Source organism: Nerophis ophidion, linkage group LG03, assembly GCF_033978795.1.
Source record: "Nerophis ophidion isolate RoL-2023_Sa linkage group LG03, RoL_Noph_v1.0, whole genome shotgun sequence".
NCBI lineage: Eukaryota > Metazoa > Chordata > Actinopteri > Syngnathiformes > Syngnathidae > Nerophis > Nerophis ophidion.
The window spans coordinates 80,493,247-80,511,611 of record NC_084613.1 but is presented as its reverse complement, the minus strand read 5'-3'; the positions used below and the strand labels follow the sequence as shown (position 1 = coordinate 80,511,611).

Below are 18,365 nucleotides of genomic sequence, written 5' to 3'. Positions count from 1 at the left end.
AAAATTGTGAATTGTATTTATATAGCGCTTTTCTCAAGTGACTCAAAGCGCTTTACATAGTGAAACCCAATGTTAGTCTTACTTAAAAATGCACGCGTTTAGTTGTGTTCAGGGTTAAAAAATATATTTTACGGCTCTTACGGAAATACATTTTAAAATATTTGGCTTCTTGGCTCTCTCAGCCAAAAAGTTTCTCGACCCCTGTATTATACTCTAAAAATTGTGAATTGTGAATTGTATTTATATAGCGCTTTTCTCGAGTGACTCAAAGCGCTTTACATAGTGAAACCCAATGTTAGTCTTACTTAAAAATGCACGCGTTTAGTTGTGTTCAGGGTTAAACAATATATTTTACGGCTCTTACGGAAATACATTTTAAAATATTTGGCTTCTTGGCTCTCTCAGCCAAAAAGGTTCCCGACCCCTGGCTTAAAACATAAACAAACAAAAAAATAACACTACTGCAACAGATGGATCTGAAATTGATCTATAGATATTTAGGTATTTAATGTAAAAACAAAAATATTACTTATTTTTAATGCCCCTTTCGGGTCCCCGGGACCTTTTTTAACATTCACCAAAAATGAGGGGAGCCCTCAGGGTTCCCATATATATTGTCGTGTGTTTTGAAAATATCAAAATGGCCACTGCATGCTTTTTTTTTTTTTCAGTTTGGACACCCCTGATGTATTATAATAAACATTTGTCACATCTTGTCTATAAAGAATAAAATGGCTCCTGATAGGACAAAGGTTCCCCACTCCTGTTGACAAGACCTTAGGTTTATTGAGCTGCAAGATCTACAGCGCCCTCTGGCTGCTGATGTAATGTATTACTGATTATGACGTGTCAAGAGTGCATGCTTTCTGCTGGGCTATGTACCGTAAATGCTCCAATAAAAGCCTCTTCGATGAACCGCCATAGTCGCTGGGTGCATAGTCTGCCAAAGCAAACAGCTGCCACTGTCTCTATTACATGTTTTTGATTAACGCCTCAAAATGACAAGTAAAGAGAGCTATGTTTTTTTCCAATTTTCTCCTGCATTTCGAGTGATTAGTATGATGGTAAAAATCGGTTACCCAATGCTTCCTAGTGTTTCCCACAGGACTGCAATCGATCTGTGGACGTTGGGTTGCAGGTTAGTGGTCGGTGAAGCTATCGTCTAACTTGGACAGTTTACATTCAATCAATCAATCAATGTTTACTTATATAGCCCTAAATCACTAGTGTCTCAAAGGGCTGCACAAACCACAACACAAACCACTACGACATCCTCGGTAGGCCCACATAAGGGCAAGGAAAAACTCACACCCAGTGGGACGTCGGTGACAATGATGACTATGAGAACCTTGGAGAGGAGGAAAGCAATGGATGTCGAGCGGGTCTAACATGATACTGTGAAAGTGTAACAAATATTTTTAGAACTACAAATGAACTTTCATGCTCCAGAAATGAAGCAATGTTGCTTTTTTTTTAAGTAGTCGCGAGAGATCGATCGATATTGGTGCCGATATTTGGCATTTTTGCCTTCATCAGTATCAGCCTTTTTTATATCGATATCTGACAACAGAACTTCATCAGCAGATTTGTTTGTGTGGTATTTAAGAAAATAAATAAATAATGAAGTGGATAGTCGTAAACACTGCGCAAGCACCAGCGAGTTAGCACTGCCTTGAAAAATTTTAGTTATGAATAAAAACGCTCTCATTCTCAATGGTTCTCCCCAAATATCTAACAGAGCATTTATTTGAGTTTTTGTGAGAATTCTTCTCCGGTTCTTTCACGTGGCCACGTCCCCTCCTTTCTCTCCCACTAGCAGTTCTGATCGCCTTCAGTACGTCTCCCCTACATACCTGTCAGAAATCCAGTTTTTGTCCTTCTTCGTTCCCCAAATATGTTTTGATATCTAACAGAGTATTTATTTGAGATTTTGTGAGAATTCTTCTCCGGTTCTTTCACGTGGCCACGTCCCCTCCTTTCTCTCCCACTAGCAGTTCTGATCGCCTTCAGTACGTCTCCCCTACATACCTGTCAGAAATCCAGTTTTTGTCCTTCTTCGTTCCCCAAATATGTTTTGATATCTAACAGAGTATTTATTTGAGATTTTGTGAGAATTCTTCTCCGGTTCTTTCACGTGGCCACGTCCCCTCCTTTCTCTCCCACTAGCAGTTCTGATCGCCTTCAGTACGTCTCCCCTACATACCTGTCAGAAATCCAGTTTTTGTCCTTCTTCGTTCCCCAAATATGTTTTGATATCTAACAGAGTATTTATTTGAGATTTTGTGAGAATTCTTCTCCGGTTCTTTCACGTGGCCACGTCCCCTCCTTTCTCTCCCACTAGCAGTTCTGATCGCCTTCAGTACGTCTCCCCTACATACCTGTCAGAAATCCAGTTTTTGTCCTTCTTCGTTCCCCAAATATGTTTTGATATCTAACAGAGTATTTATTTGAGATTTTGTGAGAATTCTTCTCCGGTTCTTTCACGTGGCCACGTCCCCTCCTTTCTCTCCCACTAGCAGTTCTGATCGCCTTCAGTACGTCTCCCCTACATACCTGTCAGAAATCCAGTTTTTGTCCTTCTTCGTTCCCCAAATATGTTTTGATATCTAACAGAGTATTTATTTGAGATTTTGTGAGAATTCTTCTCCGGTTCTTTCACGTGGCCACGTCCTCTCCTTTCTCTCCCACTAGCAGTTCTGATCGCCTTCAGTACGTCTCCCCTACATACCTGTCAGAAATCCAGTTTTTGTCCTTCTTTTCTGGTATCTTCCCGGTTCCATTTTGTTTGATCAGGTCGTCCGTTCGCAATACTCGAAACGCGGGCTCATTAAAGGAGCGCCGCAAGTTTCATGTTCTGCGATTCTATTAATCAACAATGTGATAGATATTGATGAAAAAATTAGACTTATTATATTGAAGCAAAGAAGAGCAGGCAACAGTTCACACATTCTCATACTTTCTGTAACATCCTGGAAGAAATTTTTTGCCAAATTGAAAAATATCTCACCTAGAAGTTACGTGAAGGAGCTGAGAATTGTTTTCATTTAAATGTTCACTACATTACAGGGAAACCTTACAATGTATCCATAAACGGTTAGAAAATTGTACAATTGAGTAGATGGCGAGTTATTGTGATGTAGAAAAATCTCACATTTTTTTCCCAATTTTCTCTATAGATTTCCCATATTTTGAAATGCAAATTTTGATTATCCTTTTAGATAAACATAATAAAGGTGTGTGTGAAACCCTCTGATGTTGTTTAGTGCTAAATTAGCCACAACATTAGCGCCGCGTAAAACATTATCCTTAAAAAGGGGAGGGGGTCCGGTCCGGTCCGATGACCATGGATGAAGTACTGGCTGTCCAGAGTCGAGACCCAGGATGGACCGCTCGCCTGTGTATCGGTTGGGGACATCTCTACGTTGCTGATGCGCCTCCGCTTGAGATGGTTTCCTGTGGACGGGACTTTCGCTGCTGTCTTAGATCCGCTTTGAACTGAACTCTCGCGGCTGTGTTGGAGCCACTATGGATTGAACTTTCACAGTATCATGTTAGACCCGCTCGACATCCATTGCTTTCGGTCCCCTAGAGGGGGGGGGGGGTTGCCCACATCTGAGGTCCTCTCCAAGGTTTCTCATAGTCAGCATTCTCACCGGCGTCCCACTGGATGTGAATTCTCCCTGCCCACTGGGTGTGAGTTGTCCTTGCCCTTTTGTGGGTTCTTCCGAGGATGTTGTAGTCGTAATGATTTGTGCAGTCCTTTGAGACATTTGTGATTTGGGGCTATATAAATAAACATTGATTGATTGAATAAAACTGTCAAGAAAACCACTTAACGCCGTTTCCGGCTGTTTACTGACGCATACTCTTCATGTTAAAATAACTTTTTCTACAAAGGGATATCAATCAATCAATGTTTATTCATATAACCCTAAATCACAAGTGTCTCAAAGGGCTGCACAAGCCACAACGACATCCTCCGTTCAGATCAATCAATCAATCAATGTTTATTTATATAGCCCCAAATCACAAATGTCTCAAAGGACTGCACAAATCATTACGACTACAACATCCTCGGAACAACCCACAAAAGGGCAAGGAAAACTCACACCCAGTGGGCAGGGAGAATTCACATCCAGTGGGACGCCAGTGACAATGCTGACTATGAGAAACCTTGGAGAGGACCTCAGATGTGGGCAACCCCCCCCCCTCTAGGGGACCGAAAGCAATGGATGTCGAGCGGGTCTAACATGATACTGTGAAAGTTCAATCCATAGTGGCTCCAACACAGCCGCGAGAGTTGAGTCCATAGCGGATCCAAGACAGCAGCGAGAGTCCCGTCCACAGGAGACCATCTCAAGCGGAGGCGGATCAGCAGCATAGAGATGTCCCCAACCGATACAGACGAGCGGTCCATCCTGGGTCTCGACTCTGGACAGCCAGTACTTCATCCATGGTCATCGGACCGGACCTCCTCCACAAGGGAGGGGGGGACATAAGAGAAAGAAAAGAAGCGGCAGATCAACTGGTCTAAAAAGGAGGTCTATTTAAAGGCTAGAGTATACAGATGAGTTTTAAGGTGAGACTTAAATGCTTCTACTGAGGTAGCATCTCGAACTGTTACCGGAAGAGCATTCCAGAGTACTGGAGCCCGAACGGAAAACGCTCTATAGCCCGCAGACTTTTTTTGGGCTTTGGGAATCACTAATAAGCCGGAGTCCTTTGAACGCAGATTTCTTGCCGCGACATATGGTACAATACAATCGGCAAGATAGGCTGGAGCTAGACCGTGTAGTATTTTATACGTAAGTAGTAAAACCTTAAAGTCACAGGAAGCCAGTGCAGGTGAGCCAGTACAGGCGTAATGTGATCAAACTTTCTTGTTCTTGTCAAAAGTCTAGCAGCCGCATTTTGTACCAACTGTAATCTTTTAATGCTAGACATGGGGAGACCCGAAAATAATACGTTACAGTAATCGAGACGAGACGTAACAAACGCATGGATAATGATCTCGGCGTCTTTAGTGGACAAAATGGAGCGAATTTTAGCGATATTACGATCCCACATAAGGGGCAAGGAAGAACTCACAACCCAGTGGGATGCCTTCGAGAAGACCGCAGATGTGGGTGATCTCAGCGTCTCAGTCCCAAATATCGGTTATCAGCCTCATTGACTACCAATAATCGGTCGATCTCTAATACTTGCTGTAAACGACAAGGTTGCTAAGTTGGCAACACGAATCCCATGTTTTTTTATGCTCTGGCAGACCCGGCGTGTTAATGAGCAGAGTTACTGTATGTTGCCATGAACTGTACAGAGTTGTAACGACAAGCTACATGGACAGACACATAGTTCCATTTTAATTTTAATTTTAAGGATGTGGTAGTGGTTTGTGTTGTGGTTTGTGCAGCCATTTGAGACACTAGTGATTTAGGGCTGTATAAGTAAACATTGATTGAATGTGGGCGGAACACGTAGCTTCAAATCTAGTTGTGGCAATCCAAATGTATTTGTGGCAGGCTGCCACAAATAAATGAACGAATGAATGTATGTCGCCCAGTCTAGCACCCCATGCTCTTTACGGTTTCCATAAATATGCGCTCCGGCTGTTTATTTTTGAGCATTTACGGTATGTAGCAACATATTACCTGCCTGTTTTATCCACATGTGTACATGCACTGTATTATCTCCCAGTTATCTTAGCGATTTAGACCGTGTGACGGCGGACGGATACGTCCCCACCCAGCAAGATGTGCTCAGGGTCCGTGTTCCCACCACGGGCATTATTGAGTATCCATTTGATCTGGAGAATGTCATCTTCAGGTACCCCCCCTCCCACCTCCCTCTCCCCCTCCTCTGACCGCAGCATCACCACGACTTCAGTTCACAACTCCACTGACGGCACTGCAACGCATCCCGAATTGGATACCTCAAAGAATAACATCTCATTATATGGAAACAAACCAAGGACTATCCATTGCAACAAAAAAGGCCGCCAGTCTGCTTTTGATTGAACGAGCCGTAGGTTAAAGTTGTGCATCAGTGGTTGGTGTCCGTAGTCGTGTTGAAGTTCTGCCTTCGGTCTTAAACCAAGGCTGCACGGAAGCTTGAGGGGAGCGACCGAGTACCTGATGAAGACGGGTTGCGGTGTGACGTGAAAGATGTGCCAGGAAGCTGTGATAAAACCAACCTTGAAAATATCCACAGCGGCCTTCCTGCTATCTTTGATGTCGAACCCTTCTTCATCAGCTGACCTTTCTTCCTGCTTTTGTCATCAACACCGCCTTACTGTCCACACAAATGTTAAAAGGACTTGTGGAGACGGTGTTTGGTGGAGCAGTGACACTATAACACCCCTTTTTTTTTGTCTCTTTGGCCTTCTTTTCTCTGAATCTTCTTCGACAGGATTGATCCACACTTCCTGGAATGGCAAAATGGGGGCGGGGTTGCTTTAATGACCTGTCACGCTTTATATAACTGTGATCCTGTCTTCTCTTTTTCCCTCTTCTTTTTGTTGTTGTTGTCTCTGTTTTTCCCTCACTGGCCCGTCTCGTCTCTAGCTATCTTTCCGACCTGGATCGCATTGCAGATCCCAGCTATCTCCCCACTCAGCAGGATGTGCTGAGGGTGCGCATCCCCACTACGGGAATCATAGAGTACCCCTTCGACTTGCAAAGCATCATTTTCAGGTAGAAAATAAAACTCATTCCCTGGTCAAGCCTCAACATTGCTGCTATTATGATAACCGTGCCGCGTCCTTATACCCGTCAGCTACAATGGCAAACGAACACTAAAGTCCTACATTCTGGTGGCCGCTCGTCGCAAATGGGTCACTTCCTCTCTCCTCATTCTCCTCGTTGCCTCCTTTCCTTTCTGGCTGGCATAAGAAACCAGGTCGTCCTTTCCACGTCGGAGGGATACGTTATTTTTGGGCAGCGGGTCCTGCAGGGCCTGTAATAGCGCGCGTCTCTGCGGGGCGAAGTGGAACAGGCCACCACCGGGGGGCAGCATTGCACTTTCAGTCTGGAGGCTTACACCTGTGCATTTGTTCACGCAATTCAGTCGCCTCATTGGTGTCATTTGTATCATCGCTCGGCTGTTGAAATTAGTAAAAGTAGAACCTTTATTTAACCAGATAAGAAACCCATTGAGATCAAGATCTCTTTCACAGGGGTGACTTGGCCAAGAGGTCAACAGCACATCTCACAGAGCAGTTTCAAAAAAGTAATACGTTAAGACAGGGGTAGGGAACCTGTGGCTCTTTTGATGACTGCATCTGGCTCTCAGATAAATCTTAGCTGACGTTGCTTAACACGATAAGTAATGAATAATTCTCACAGTGTTAAAAACAACGTTCAAAATATAAAACATTCTCATGCATTTTAATCCATTTTTTACCGCACCTGTTCAAGAAGTCGCATTATTGGCAAGAAGTATTTTATTTATTATTGGTTAGCTGCAGAATAACTATGTTATTTAAAATAATAAGGGACTTACTGTACTCTAAAAATGTTATTAATTAAAAAATGCATGCATTTAGTTGTATTCAGTGTTTAAAAATATTATGTGGCTCTCACAGAAATATATTTTAAAATATTTGGCTTTCATGGCTCTCTCTGCCAAAAAGGTTCCCGACCCCTGCGTTAAGACATACATTTTAAAATACTTAAAAATGAAATGTAAAACAATAAATATGTACACCTTTTAAAAACACAGGCACTGTGCAAACGTCTCTCGCTGTCGGTCCCTCAGGACAGAACGGAAGGCTCCAAATGGAAGTAGTTCTGTGAGTTTCAGTTTCGTCTGCAATGCATTCCATGCCATAGAAGCAGCAATGCTCTTTTGCCAAATTCAGTCCGTACAAGGATTACAGTTAAAACATACAAAATGTTAGAACGTGATGCGTAAGAGCTGTTTTTTCTTTGTAACAAATGACACAAGTATGGACGCATTAAACCTAAACGAGCCTTATAAATAATAGTCAGCCGATGTGTGTATCCTAGGGGTGTAACGGTACACAAAAATTTCGGTTCGGTACGTACCTCGGTTTAGAGGTCACGGTTCGGTTCATTTTCGGTACAATAAGAAAAAAACTAAATATAATTTTTTTGTTTATTACCAAATTTGTAAACAATGGCTTTATCCTTTTAACATTGGGAACACTATAATAATTCCGCCTACGTTAATCCACATTAAACTGCCTGAAGTTGCTGCTTAGAATAAATAAAATGACAAAACCTTCCTTCTACATATAAAAAGTGCAACATTAAACAGTTTCAAGTCAACTCATCATGCTTAATTTATTACAGCATTTGGGAGGCTTGTAGTTAGTTGATTTTTATTATGTAAATGTTATATTTTTATCAACATGTGATAGCAGGGACCCTGCCATTCAAAACTAGGCTGCTACATTACTAATGATTAATGTAACTATAGCTGAAAAAATAGTAGAATAGCAATAGGAGAGACTATTCATCCCCGAACACCATGGACTTCATGTAGGCTTAATTATGCACTTACATTATTATATACACTATCAGCGACAGAAACTCTTCGTTTAACATAATGTCACACCGCACAATGAGCTGACACACCGCAAAATGAGCTAACGTTACGCTAAAACCTAATTAGCCTTCACCTCAAGCCAGGACTGCGAGTGAGCTGAGCAGTTTGTTTCTACAATGTCAACGGGCTCATAGTGATGATACTAGTAGTTGACTGGGAAGTGTTTACTATCATTTGGGGAGAGTACGCTGCATTATGCTCACCTGCTAAACACCAATCTGCTCGACGCTGAAGCGCTGACTACAGGGGCACTGAATACGCACTGCTGTTACCGCTACGGTTGTAACCAATCAGATGGTTGTGTGGTTGGGACAATGCTGGGTGCTGTGTAGGAGACAGAGGCAGAAAGCTGAGCAGCTTGTTAAGACTTGAGCTTAGGCGGCTACTTCATATGTTAGTGTGGAAACTCGTTCGGTACACCTCCGCACCGAACCGAAACCCCCGTACCGAAACGGTTCAATACAAATACACGTACCGTTACACCCTTAGTGTATCGGCGTGCACTCAATCAAGATAAGTCTGACTTCATATGCAGTTGACAGTGGTGGGTGAGACTTCGACAGCCAAGTGGGACCTCAAATCCCCCATGATTGACAGGTGACCTCTTCAAGTAGAGCAGCCCTGGATAGATGAAACGTCTTAAGGATTCACATAGCCGTTTATCAGCGGTTGAGATGTTCATGAATTGTTCATGAATAGAAAAGCGTAACTCTAACATCCTGTGTTCAGTAGCACGTCAGTCATGTCGGACTTGGTAGAGAAGTTTAAATTGTACGGACAGTTACTCATTTACTCATTTAAACACCATTGGTGCAACTTCACTTTGGTTAGGTTCAAACAGACCTCCTATCACCTGAAACCTGATGTTCGGCAAACAAGCGGACCAAGACCACTTGAAGAGGTGGTCTTGAAACGAACTTCTGGTACAGTTCGGTCAACTCATTTGAGAACGGACCAAAAACCAGTGCCAGAAATAAAATAGGTTAAACATAAAGTATATATACACACATACAGTGACTACGGAAAGTATATGAAGTATGAACGTAAAGGGTAAAAAAATCAAAAGCATCTACAATCTGATACACCGTATTTCCTTGAATAGCCACCAGGTATGTAATATGCGCCTGCCTTGAATTACTGCCGGGTCAAACTCGCTCCCCAAATTTATTAGCGCATGCTTACTTTTACCGCCGGGTCAAATTCGTGACGTTACGAGTGACACTTTCTTTGTCGTCATTTTCACAATGGCGGAGGAGGTTTTTTTTTGCTTTTACTATGTGTAAACCAGGGGTCTTGTTCCACAGCCATACAGATCACACTGATGGTTGTGATATAAAACAACTTTAACACTCTTACTAATATGTGCCACACTCTGTGAACCCACACCAAACACATTCCGGGAGAACATCAGCTCTGTAACAGATTATAAACGCAACATAAGAATTACCCACAATCCCATGCATCCATGACTTTTGGCTATATTATACATCCCGCCAGCACCAACCCCCCTCCGTGCGTCGGTTGAGGTGGGCGCGTGTATAATATAGCCAAGAGTCATGGATGGATGGCATTCTGGGTAATTCTTATGTTGCGTTTATAATGTGTTACAGAGTCGATGTTCTCCCGAAATGTGTTTGGTGTGGGTTCACAGAGTGTGGCACATATTAGCAAGAGTGTTAAAGTTGTTTATATCACAACCATCAGTGTAAAAGGTATGGCCGTTGACCAAGTATGCATTGCAATCTCGTATGAGAAGCAGCGAAATGCATGCGTCTGGCCGGCACGCAGATAGTGTTTTGTAAAGGCGGTCGCGATGACATGTTGTAGAGCAGTGGTCCCCAACCACTGGGCCGCAGCCGCAGAAGAATTTTTTTTTTTTTTTTATCACACTCAGTTTTTTTACCGCATGCCATTGGTAAGCGCAGGGGTGAGAAGAGGTTTTAAAATGATTAGCGCCTGCTTACTTTTACCGCATGCCTTGAATAAGCGCAGGAGTGAGAAGAGGTTTTAAGTTAAGTAGCGCCCCGGCGGCTATTCAAGGAAATACGGTATGTGATATATCACTAAGCTTTAGAACTTTCTTGTAAGAAACTCCTTCCACGTCTGTCCCTGACACCCGCATTTCAGGTTCTGGAAACACTCTGTGGAAACGCTCCCCACCCACACTGCCTGGTACCTCGTCTGAGCTACTGTGACGTAGATTACCATAGTAACGAGTAGGGTTGTACGGTATACGGGTATTAGTATAGTACCGCGATACTAATGAATCATATTCGGTACCATACCGCCACACCCTAAGATTTTGTGTTAAAATAAAGCCAACAATGCAATTTTTTCTACTCCCCTTTATATAGAAAAGTATTAAAGTACAGAAAAGTATCAAAACAATATAGGTATCAGGACAACACTAGTCACTAAAATATCATGCAAAAGCGCAGATTCATCACTGCACATCATAATGGCAGCTACACTTTCCATCCTAAAGATGTAAAAAAATATATTTGGGACTGTCCGGCGGGCCAGATTGAAAAGCTTTAACGGACCGCATGTGGCCCCCGGGCCTTAATTTACCCAGGGTTGCTTTAGAACTTTGTTGCGAAAATCTCGTTCCGCGTCGGTCCCTGACACCCGCATCTCAGGCTGGCCTCTGTGGAAACGCTCCCCACCCACACTGCTTGGTGCCTCGTCTGAGCTGCTGTGACTTGGATTACCATAGTAACTCATTAGATTACCGTAGTAACTAGTATATCATGCAAAAGCTCAGATTCCAACCATTGAATGAATGAATGAATGGTTTATTTTGAGCCATGCAAACAAAACAAGAGAATGTCATGAAATACAAAAGATATATATATATATATACATTATTTTTACATCTACATTGAAAACATTACATGTGACTAATCTTTTGTAGATGTCAAGATTGGCTCAAAAGGGAGTGGGAAGAAGTCAACTTATTAGGTCCCACCCCTATACATATACAATATATATATATATATATATATATATATATATATATATATATATATATATATATATATATATATATATATATATATATATATATATATATATATATAGTGGAGGAGTTCAAGTACCTAGGAGTCTTGTTCACGAGTGGGGGAAGAGTGGATCGTGAGATCGACAGGCGGATCGGTGCGGCGTCTTCAGTAATGCGGACGTTGTATCGATCCGTTGTGGTGAAGAAGGAGCTGAGCCGGAAGGCAAAGCTCTCAATATACCGGTCGATCTACGTTCCCATCCTCACCTATGGTCATGAGCTTTGGGTCATGACCGAAAGGATAAGATCACGGGTACAAGCGGCCCAAATGAGTTTCCTCCGCCGGGTGGCGGGGCTCTCCCTTAGAGATAGGGTGAGAAGCTCTGCCATCCGGGAGGAACTCAAAGTAAAGCCGCTGCTCCTCCACATCAAGAGGAGCCAGATGAGGTGGTTTGGGCATCTGGTCAGGATGCCACCCGAACGCCTCCCTAGGGAGGTGTTTAGGGCACGTCCAACTGGTAGGAGGCCACGGGGAAGACCCAGGACACGTTGGGAAGACTATGTCTCCCGGCTGGCCTGGGAACGCCTCGGGATCCCCCGGGAAGAGCTAGACGAAGTGGCTGGAGATAGGGAAGTCTGGGCTTCCCTGCTTAGGCTGCTGCCCCCGCGACCCGACCTCGGATAAGCGGAAGATGATGGATGGATGGATATATATATATATATATATATATATATATATATATATATATATATATATATATATATATAATACAATAATATATATAATATAATTCAGTTCAGTGGTTGCTGCGTAGATGCTATATATTATCTATATATAATACATTTAAATTCACACACACTTACATATATACATATGTACACACACATATATACAATTTATATATATATATATACACATATATACACACACATATATACAATTTATATATATATATATATACACATATATACACACACATATATACAATTTATATATATATATATACACACACATATATACACATACATATACATACATATATACATACACATACACACATAATCACATACATACACAAATGCATATACCCAAAATACACATATGTCCATCATACACACGCACACACACACACACATATATAAATACTATATATATAATAGTATATATAATATACACTTTTGTCCAAACATTATTAACAGTTTATGGTGCCTATGGGAACAAGCTTTCATTTTGACTGTGATATTAGTGGTTAAAAGTGGATCTGTGGCTGTGGAGCTACTGCCCCTGATCAACAGGACCTGAGGACCACCCTTGCTATGTGTCCTTAAAAGAGACGAGGGGAGCCCCCCGCCAGAGGAGTTATCCACGAACATAAGATCCCCCACTCGCCTGTCCTGTACTCCAGATAGTGTACCCAAATCCCTTTTCTTAGTTTCCATCGGCACCAATTCTTTAGTCAGAATTCATATTTGTTTTTACATTTGCAGAATATTAGTATTACTCAAACTGCATATAGGATTGTTTGTACACACACACACAATACCATTGAAATACTTAGTATCGTTCAAGACTTACGGTCATTTGAAAACATCACTGCACAGCTACGGTTTCCTTCCTAAAGATCTAAAAAAAAATGATTCGGGAATGTCCGGCGGGCCAGATTGAAAAGCTTAAAGAGGCCCGCAGGCCTTAATTTTTTTCAAGGTCTGCTCTACTATATCAGGTGTTTATAGAAAATGTATCCTAGTCACCCCGCCCCACAACCGGAATTACCCGCACACTTTCTGCCCTTCGACATTCCTCACACCTTCTAGAAACTGGTGATGTTGACTTTTTCACTTTGCAAGAATCACGGACGAATGCCTTTCAGTTTGAAACCTCCCGGCAAAACCGAGCAGGGCCTCGTTTAATAAAAAATGACTTATTCTCGGAGTCTGTTCTTTTTCTTAATAAAAAAGGACTTATTCTCGGGGTTGGACTTTCCTAAACTGATTGGCTTTCGTTCTCAAACCTTTCTTCGAAGTGTGATCGTTTCTTTGTGGTGGCATGCAAGACTTGTTTTTGTGTATTCTTATCAAAAGATCAGAACTTTCCTAAAAAAAACTGCTTGTAATGGTTTTGAATCCATCGTGTATGTTCAGGTTCAGGCTTAAAGGGACATATGCGCCAAAAACCTGTGAGACTAACAAAAAAATCAATGTAATAATCTGTATTGGCCAAAATTAAGTAACTGAATAACCCTTTAAATAATTGTAATTGGGATTAAACACATTGTGTTATTAAATGTGTCATAAATGTATGTAATGTAAAAACTACATTGAATGTTCATTATACAAAAAAAAAAAATGATAGTATTTAATTTGTTCTCTTTTTCATGATTTGATGAAAAATAATGTTTGATGTTTTATTTTTTTCATGACACGCTTTATTTATTTAATCTGTTAAACTCACTAATCAAACCATAGAAATCATTGGACTAGATTTGTGTTAGCCCCGCCCACTGACTTTGATTGGTGAGTGGGGCAGATAAAAAAATAATGAAGTGCTGGCATAAAGTTTCATGATTTAATTTACTACATCATGGAAAAATTGAATTAGGAAATATTTCATGAAATAAATGAAAAAAATAAATATTGAATCATGTAATTAAATGATTTTAACAAAATTTACTTTTCAATCAATCAATCAATGTTTACTTCTATAGCCCTAAATCACTAGTGTCTCAAAGGGCTGCACAAACCACTACGACATCCTCGGTAGGCCCACATAAGGGCAAGGAAAACTCACACCCAGTGGGACGTCGGTGACAATGATGACTATGAGAACCTTGGAGAGGAGGAAAGCAATGGATGTGGAGCGGGTCTAACATGATACTGTGAAAGTTCAATCCATAATGGATCCAACACAGTCGCGAGAGTCCAGTCCAAAGCGGATCCAACACAGCAGCGAGAGTCCCGTTCACAGTGGAGCCAGCAGGAAACCATCCCAAGCGGAGGCGGATCAGCAGCGCAGAGATGTCCCCAGCCGATACACAGGCGAGCAGTACATGGCCACCGGATCGGACCGGACCCCCTCCACAAAGGAGAGTGGGACATAGAAGAAAAAGAAAAGAAACGGCAGATCAACTGGTCTAAAAAGGGAGTCTATTTAAAGGCTAGAGTGTACAAATGAGTTTTAAGGTGAGACTTAAATGCTTCTACTGAGGTGGCATCTCGAACTGTTACCGGGAGGGCATTCCAGAGTACTGGAGCCCGAACGGAAAACGCTCTATAGCCCGCAGACTTTTTTTGGGCTTTGGGAATCACTCAATACATTGAGGTATTAAATATCCAATAATTAATGACAGGTTAAAATAGAAAAGATGCATTCATTTTAATTAACCCTGCATAATTTGAGCATAAGACTAGAAAATAATCGAGAAACAGGTCGTCTTTTTAAATTATTTAGGGCGCCAATGGGCTTCTCCACAAAGCCAGTCAGAGCTTTTCTTCCATTCACTCACAGGGAGATTGTCAGCAAATAGCAAGGCGATTGTTTTGATGCTAACGTCAAAACAACTGCATTAGCAGTTACAGAAATATATGTTTTAATTGTAATCAACCAGTGTGATAAATGAGTAATTTTATGTTTAATTTGTCGTCTTATGTTCGGATCAACGCCGTGTTTCACACGTTTCACACGTTACACTTTCTCCGATGGATTCAAAACCTGTCACGGCATTTTCTTTTGAAGCCGCCGTTCGGGACTGTTGTCGGAGGACTTAAGCCTGTGACTTGTTTCCCCCTCGCCGTGGCTGCAGGATGGTGGACGTCGGGGGTCAGAGGTCAGAGAGGAGGAAATGGATCCACTGCTTTGAGAATGTCACCTCCATCATGTTTCTTGTGGCGCTGAGCGAGTACGACCAGGTCCTGGTGGAGTCCGACAACGAGGTCAGACAAAAATTAACTTCGCTCTTTAGAAATGTGGATAGGAGCAAGTGCTGGAAATAATAAATAATACTAAATTGGCCCTAGTGTGTGAATGTGAGTATGAATGTTGTCTGTCTATCTGTGTTGGCCCTGCGATGAGGTGGCGACTTGTCCAGGGTGTACCCCGCCTTCTGCCCGATTGTAGCTGAGATAGGCGCCAGCGACCCCGAAAGGGAATAAGCGGTAGAAAATGGATGGATGGACTAAATTGGCCCTAGTGTGTGAATGTGAGTATGAATGTTGTTTATCTGTATTGGCCCTGCGATGAGGTGGCGACTTGTCCAGGGTGTACCCTGCCTTCCGCCCGATTGTAGCTGAGATAGGCGCCAGCGCCCCCCACGAGCCCGAAAGGGAATAAGCGGTAGAAATGGATGGATGGAATAATGGATGCAGCCATAAAAAAACAAAACATTTTCTATACTCTATATCAGCGGTTCTCAACCTTTTTTTCAGTCATGTACCCCCTGTGAACATATTTTTAATTCAAGTACCCCCTAATCAGAGATAAGCATTTTTGGTTGAAAAAAAGAGATAAAGAAGTAAAATACAGCACTATGTCATCAGTTTCTGATTTATTAAATTGTATAACAGTGCAAAATATTGCTCATTTGTAGTGGTCTTTCTTGAACTATTTGGAAAAAAAGATATAAAAAAACACTAAAAACTTGTTGATAAATAAACAAGTGATTCAATTATAAATAAAGATTTCTACACATAGAAGTAATCATCAACTTAAAGAGCCCTCTTTGGGGATTGTAATAGAGATCCATCTGGATTCATCAACTTCATTCTAAACATTTCTTCACAAAAAAAAGAAATCTTTAACATCAATATTTATGGAATATGTCCACAAAAAAATCTAGCTGTCAACACTGAATATTGCATTGTTGTATTTCTTTTCACAGTTTATGAACTTACGTTCATATTTTGTTGAAGTATTATTCAATAAATTGGGACGGCGTGGCGCAGTGGGAGAGTGGCCGTGTGCAACCCGAAGATCCCTGGTTCAAATCCCACCTAGTACCAACCTCGTCACGTCCGTTGTGTCCTTAGCAAGACACTTCACCCTTGCTCCTGATGGGTGCTGGTTGGCGCCTTGCATGGCAGCTCCCTCCATCAGTGTGTGAATGGGTGAATGTGGAAGTAGTGTCAAAGCGCTTTGAGTACCTTGAAGGTAGAAAAGCGCAACCCATTTATCATTTAAATATATTTATAAAGGATTTTTGAATTGTTGCTATTTTTAAAAATTTAAAAAAAAATCTCACGTACCCCTTGGCGTACCTTCAAGTACCCCCATTTGAGAACCACTGGTGTAACACTCAAATTAGCGGAACAGAGCTAGAATGTTTCGCCATCATGAATTTGAACGATAGTACTAAAATCTCTATCTTTGGACAAATGTATGTAATTTATATCATACGCCGTTTGAAGGCAAATTAACGTTTTTTTCGAATTAGATCAATTGATTGATTTTTGCAGCCCAAACATCAAACCTCTTTTCTGTTACCATTAAAAAAAATGTGAATTATTTTCTATATCAAGCCAAGAAAAGTGCGACTGTGATGTAGAGATGATCCCTTAACAAAAGTCTCCGTCTCGTCCCATCAGAACCGCATGGAAGAGAGTAAAGCTCTGTTCAGGACGATCATCACCTACCCGTGGTTCCAGAACTCCTCTGTCATCCTCTTCCTCAACAAGAAGGACCTGTTGGAGGAGAAGATCTCATATTCACACCTGGTTGACTATTTCCCAGAGTTTGATGGTAAGATCCCTGCTTTTATCCTCAGTAGCCAGCAGAGGGTGCTGTTACAAACCCCTGGGCTCCTGAGAGCTCAACAAAGTTCAATGGAGTCACTCAGTGAAACTTGGGTCTTCATCTCGTAGCTTAAAACGGTTCCCTATGTCTTGTTATTGAATATAGTTTTTAGCTGGTTCTAGTCCGACAAGATGTAGCTACAATAGATGTGATATTTTACGTTGACATAGTCTTTTTCACAAAGGTCACGTGACCACTGTGATGTGTCGCATATCAGCTGTTCTTATAGGCGAGGCCAACATTGTCTAGTATCCGTGAGTCACTGAAACTCAAGGTTTCGTCAGCGTGAGTCCCTCGAGTCTTTGTCAAGTATCTGTAAGTCAGTGGAACTCAGATGTTTGTCAACGCTTGAGTCAGTGAAACTCGAGTCTTGTCTAGTTTCTAGGTCAGTGAAACTTGGGTCTTTGTCAACACATGAGTAAGTGAAACCTGAGTCTTTGTCAAGTGTTCATGAGTCAGTGAAACCTAAGTCTTTGTCAACATGAGAGTCAGTAAAACGTGGGTCCTTGTCAACACATGAGTCAGTTAAACTCAAGTCTTCGTCTAACGTACCTAAGTCAGTGAAAATCGGGTCTTTGTCAGCACATGAGTTAGTGAAATGTGAGTCTCTGTTAAGTATTTGTGTGTCAGTGAAATTGAAGTCTTTGTCAATGTGCGAGTCAGTAAAACATAAGTCTTTGTCTAGTATCTATGAGTAAGGTGAAACTCCAATCTTGGTTGAGCACTTGTCAGTCACTGAAACTTGGGTCTTTGTCAATCTGTGAGTAAGTGAAACTCGAGTCTTTGTCAATCTGTGAGTAAGTGAAACTCGAGTCTATGTCCAGTACCTGTAGGTCAGTGAAAGTCTGGTCTTTGTCAACGTCTGAGTCAGTGAAACTCAAGTCCTTGACAAGTGTCTGTAAGTCAGAGAAAATCAGAACTTTGTCAACATGTAGAAACTTTCTTTTTTGTCAGCACATAAGTCAGTGAAACTTTAGTCTCTGTCAAGTATTTGTGAGTCAGTGAAACTCGAGT

The 18,365-nt window shown here is 41.7% G+C and overlaps 1 protein-coding gene across 3 annotated transcripts in view; it reads left to right on the top strand.

Moving 5' to 3' along the window:
* LOC133550102 (guanine nucleotide-binding protein G(q) subunit alpha) overlaps positions 1-18,365 on the top strand; it is a 105,261-nt gene that overhangs the window by 81,111 nt on the left and 5,785 nt on the right. For 2 of the 3 annotated variants that reach the window (XR_009806233.1, XM_061896175.1), the window contains exons 4-6: positions 6,561-6,689; positions 15,367-15,496; positions 17,144-17,297. Coding sequence is in view for 2 of the 3 variants with exons in the window: in XM_061896175.1 (XP_061752159.1) it covers positions 6,561-6,689; positions 15,367-15,496; positions 17,144-17,297 (413 nt within the window). In the remaining variant the exon portion in view is untranslated. Of the gene's footprint in view, positions 1-5,694; positions 5,824-6,560; positions 6,690-15,366; positions 15,497-17,143; positions 17,298-18,365 lie in introns of all 3 variants that reach the window. The other variant, XM_061896176.1, reaches the window with a different exon arrangement.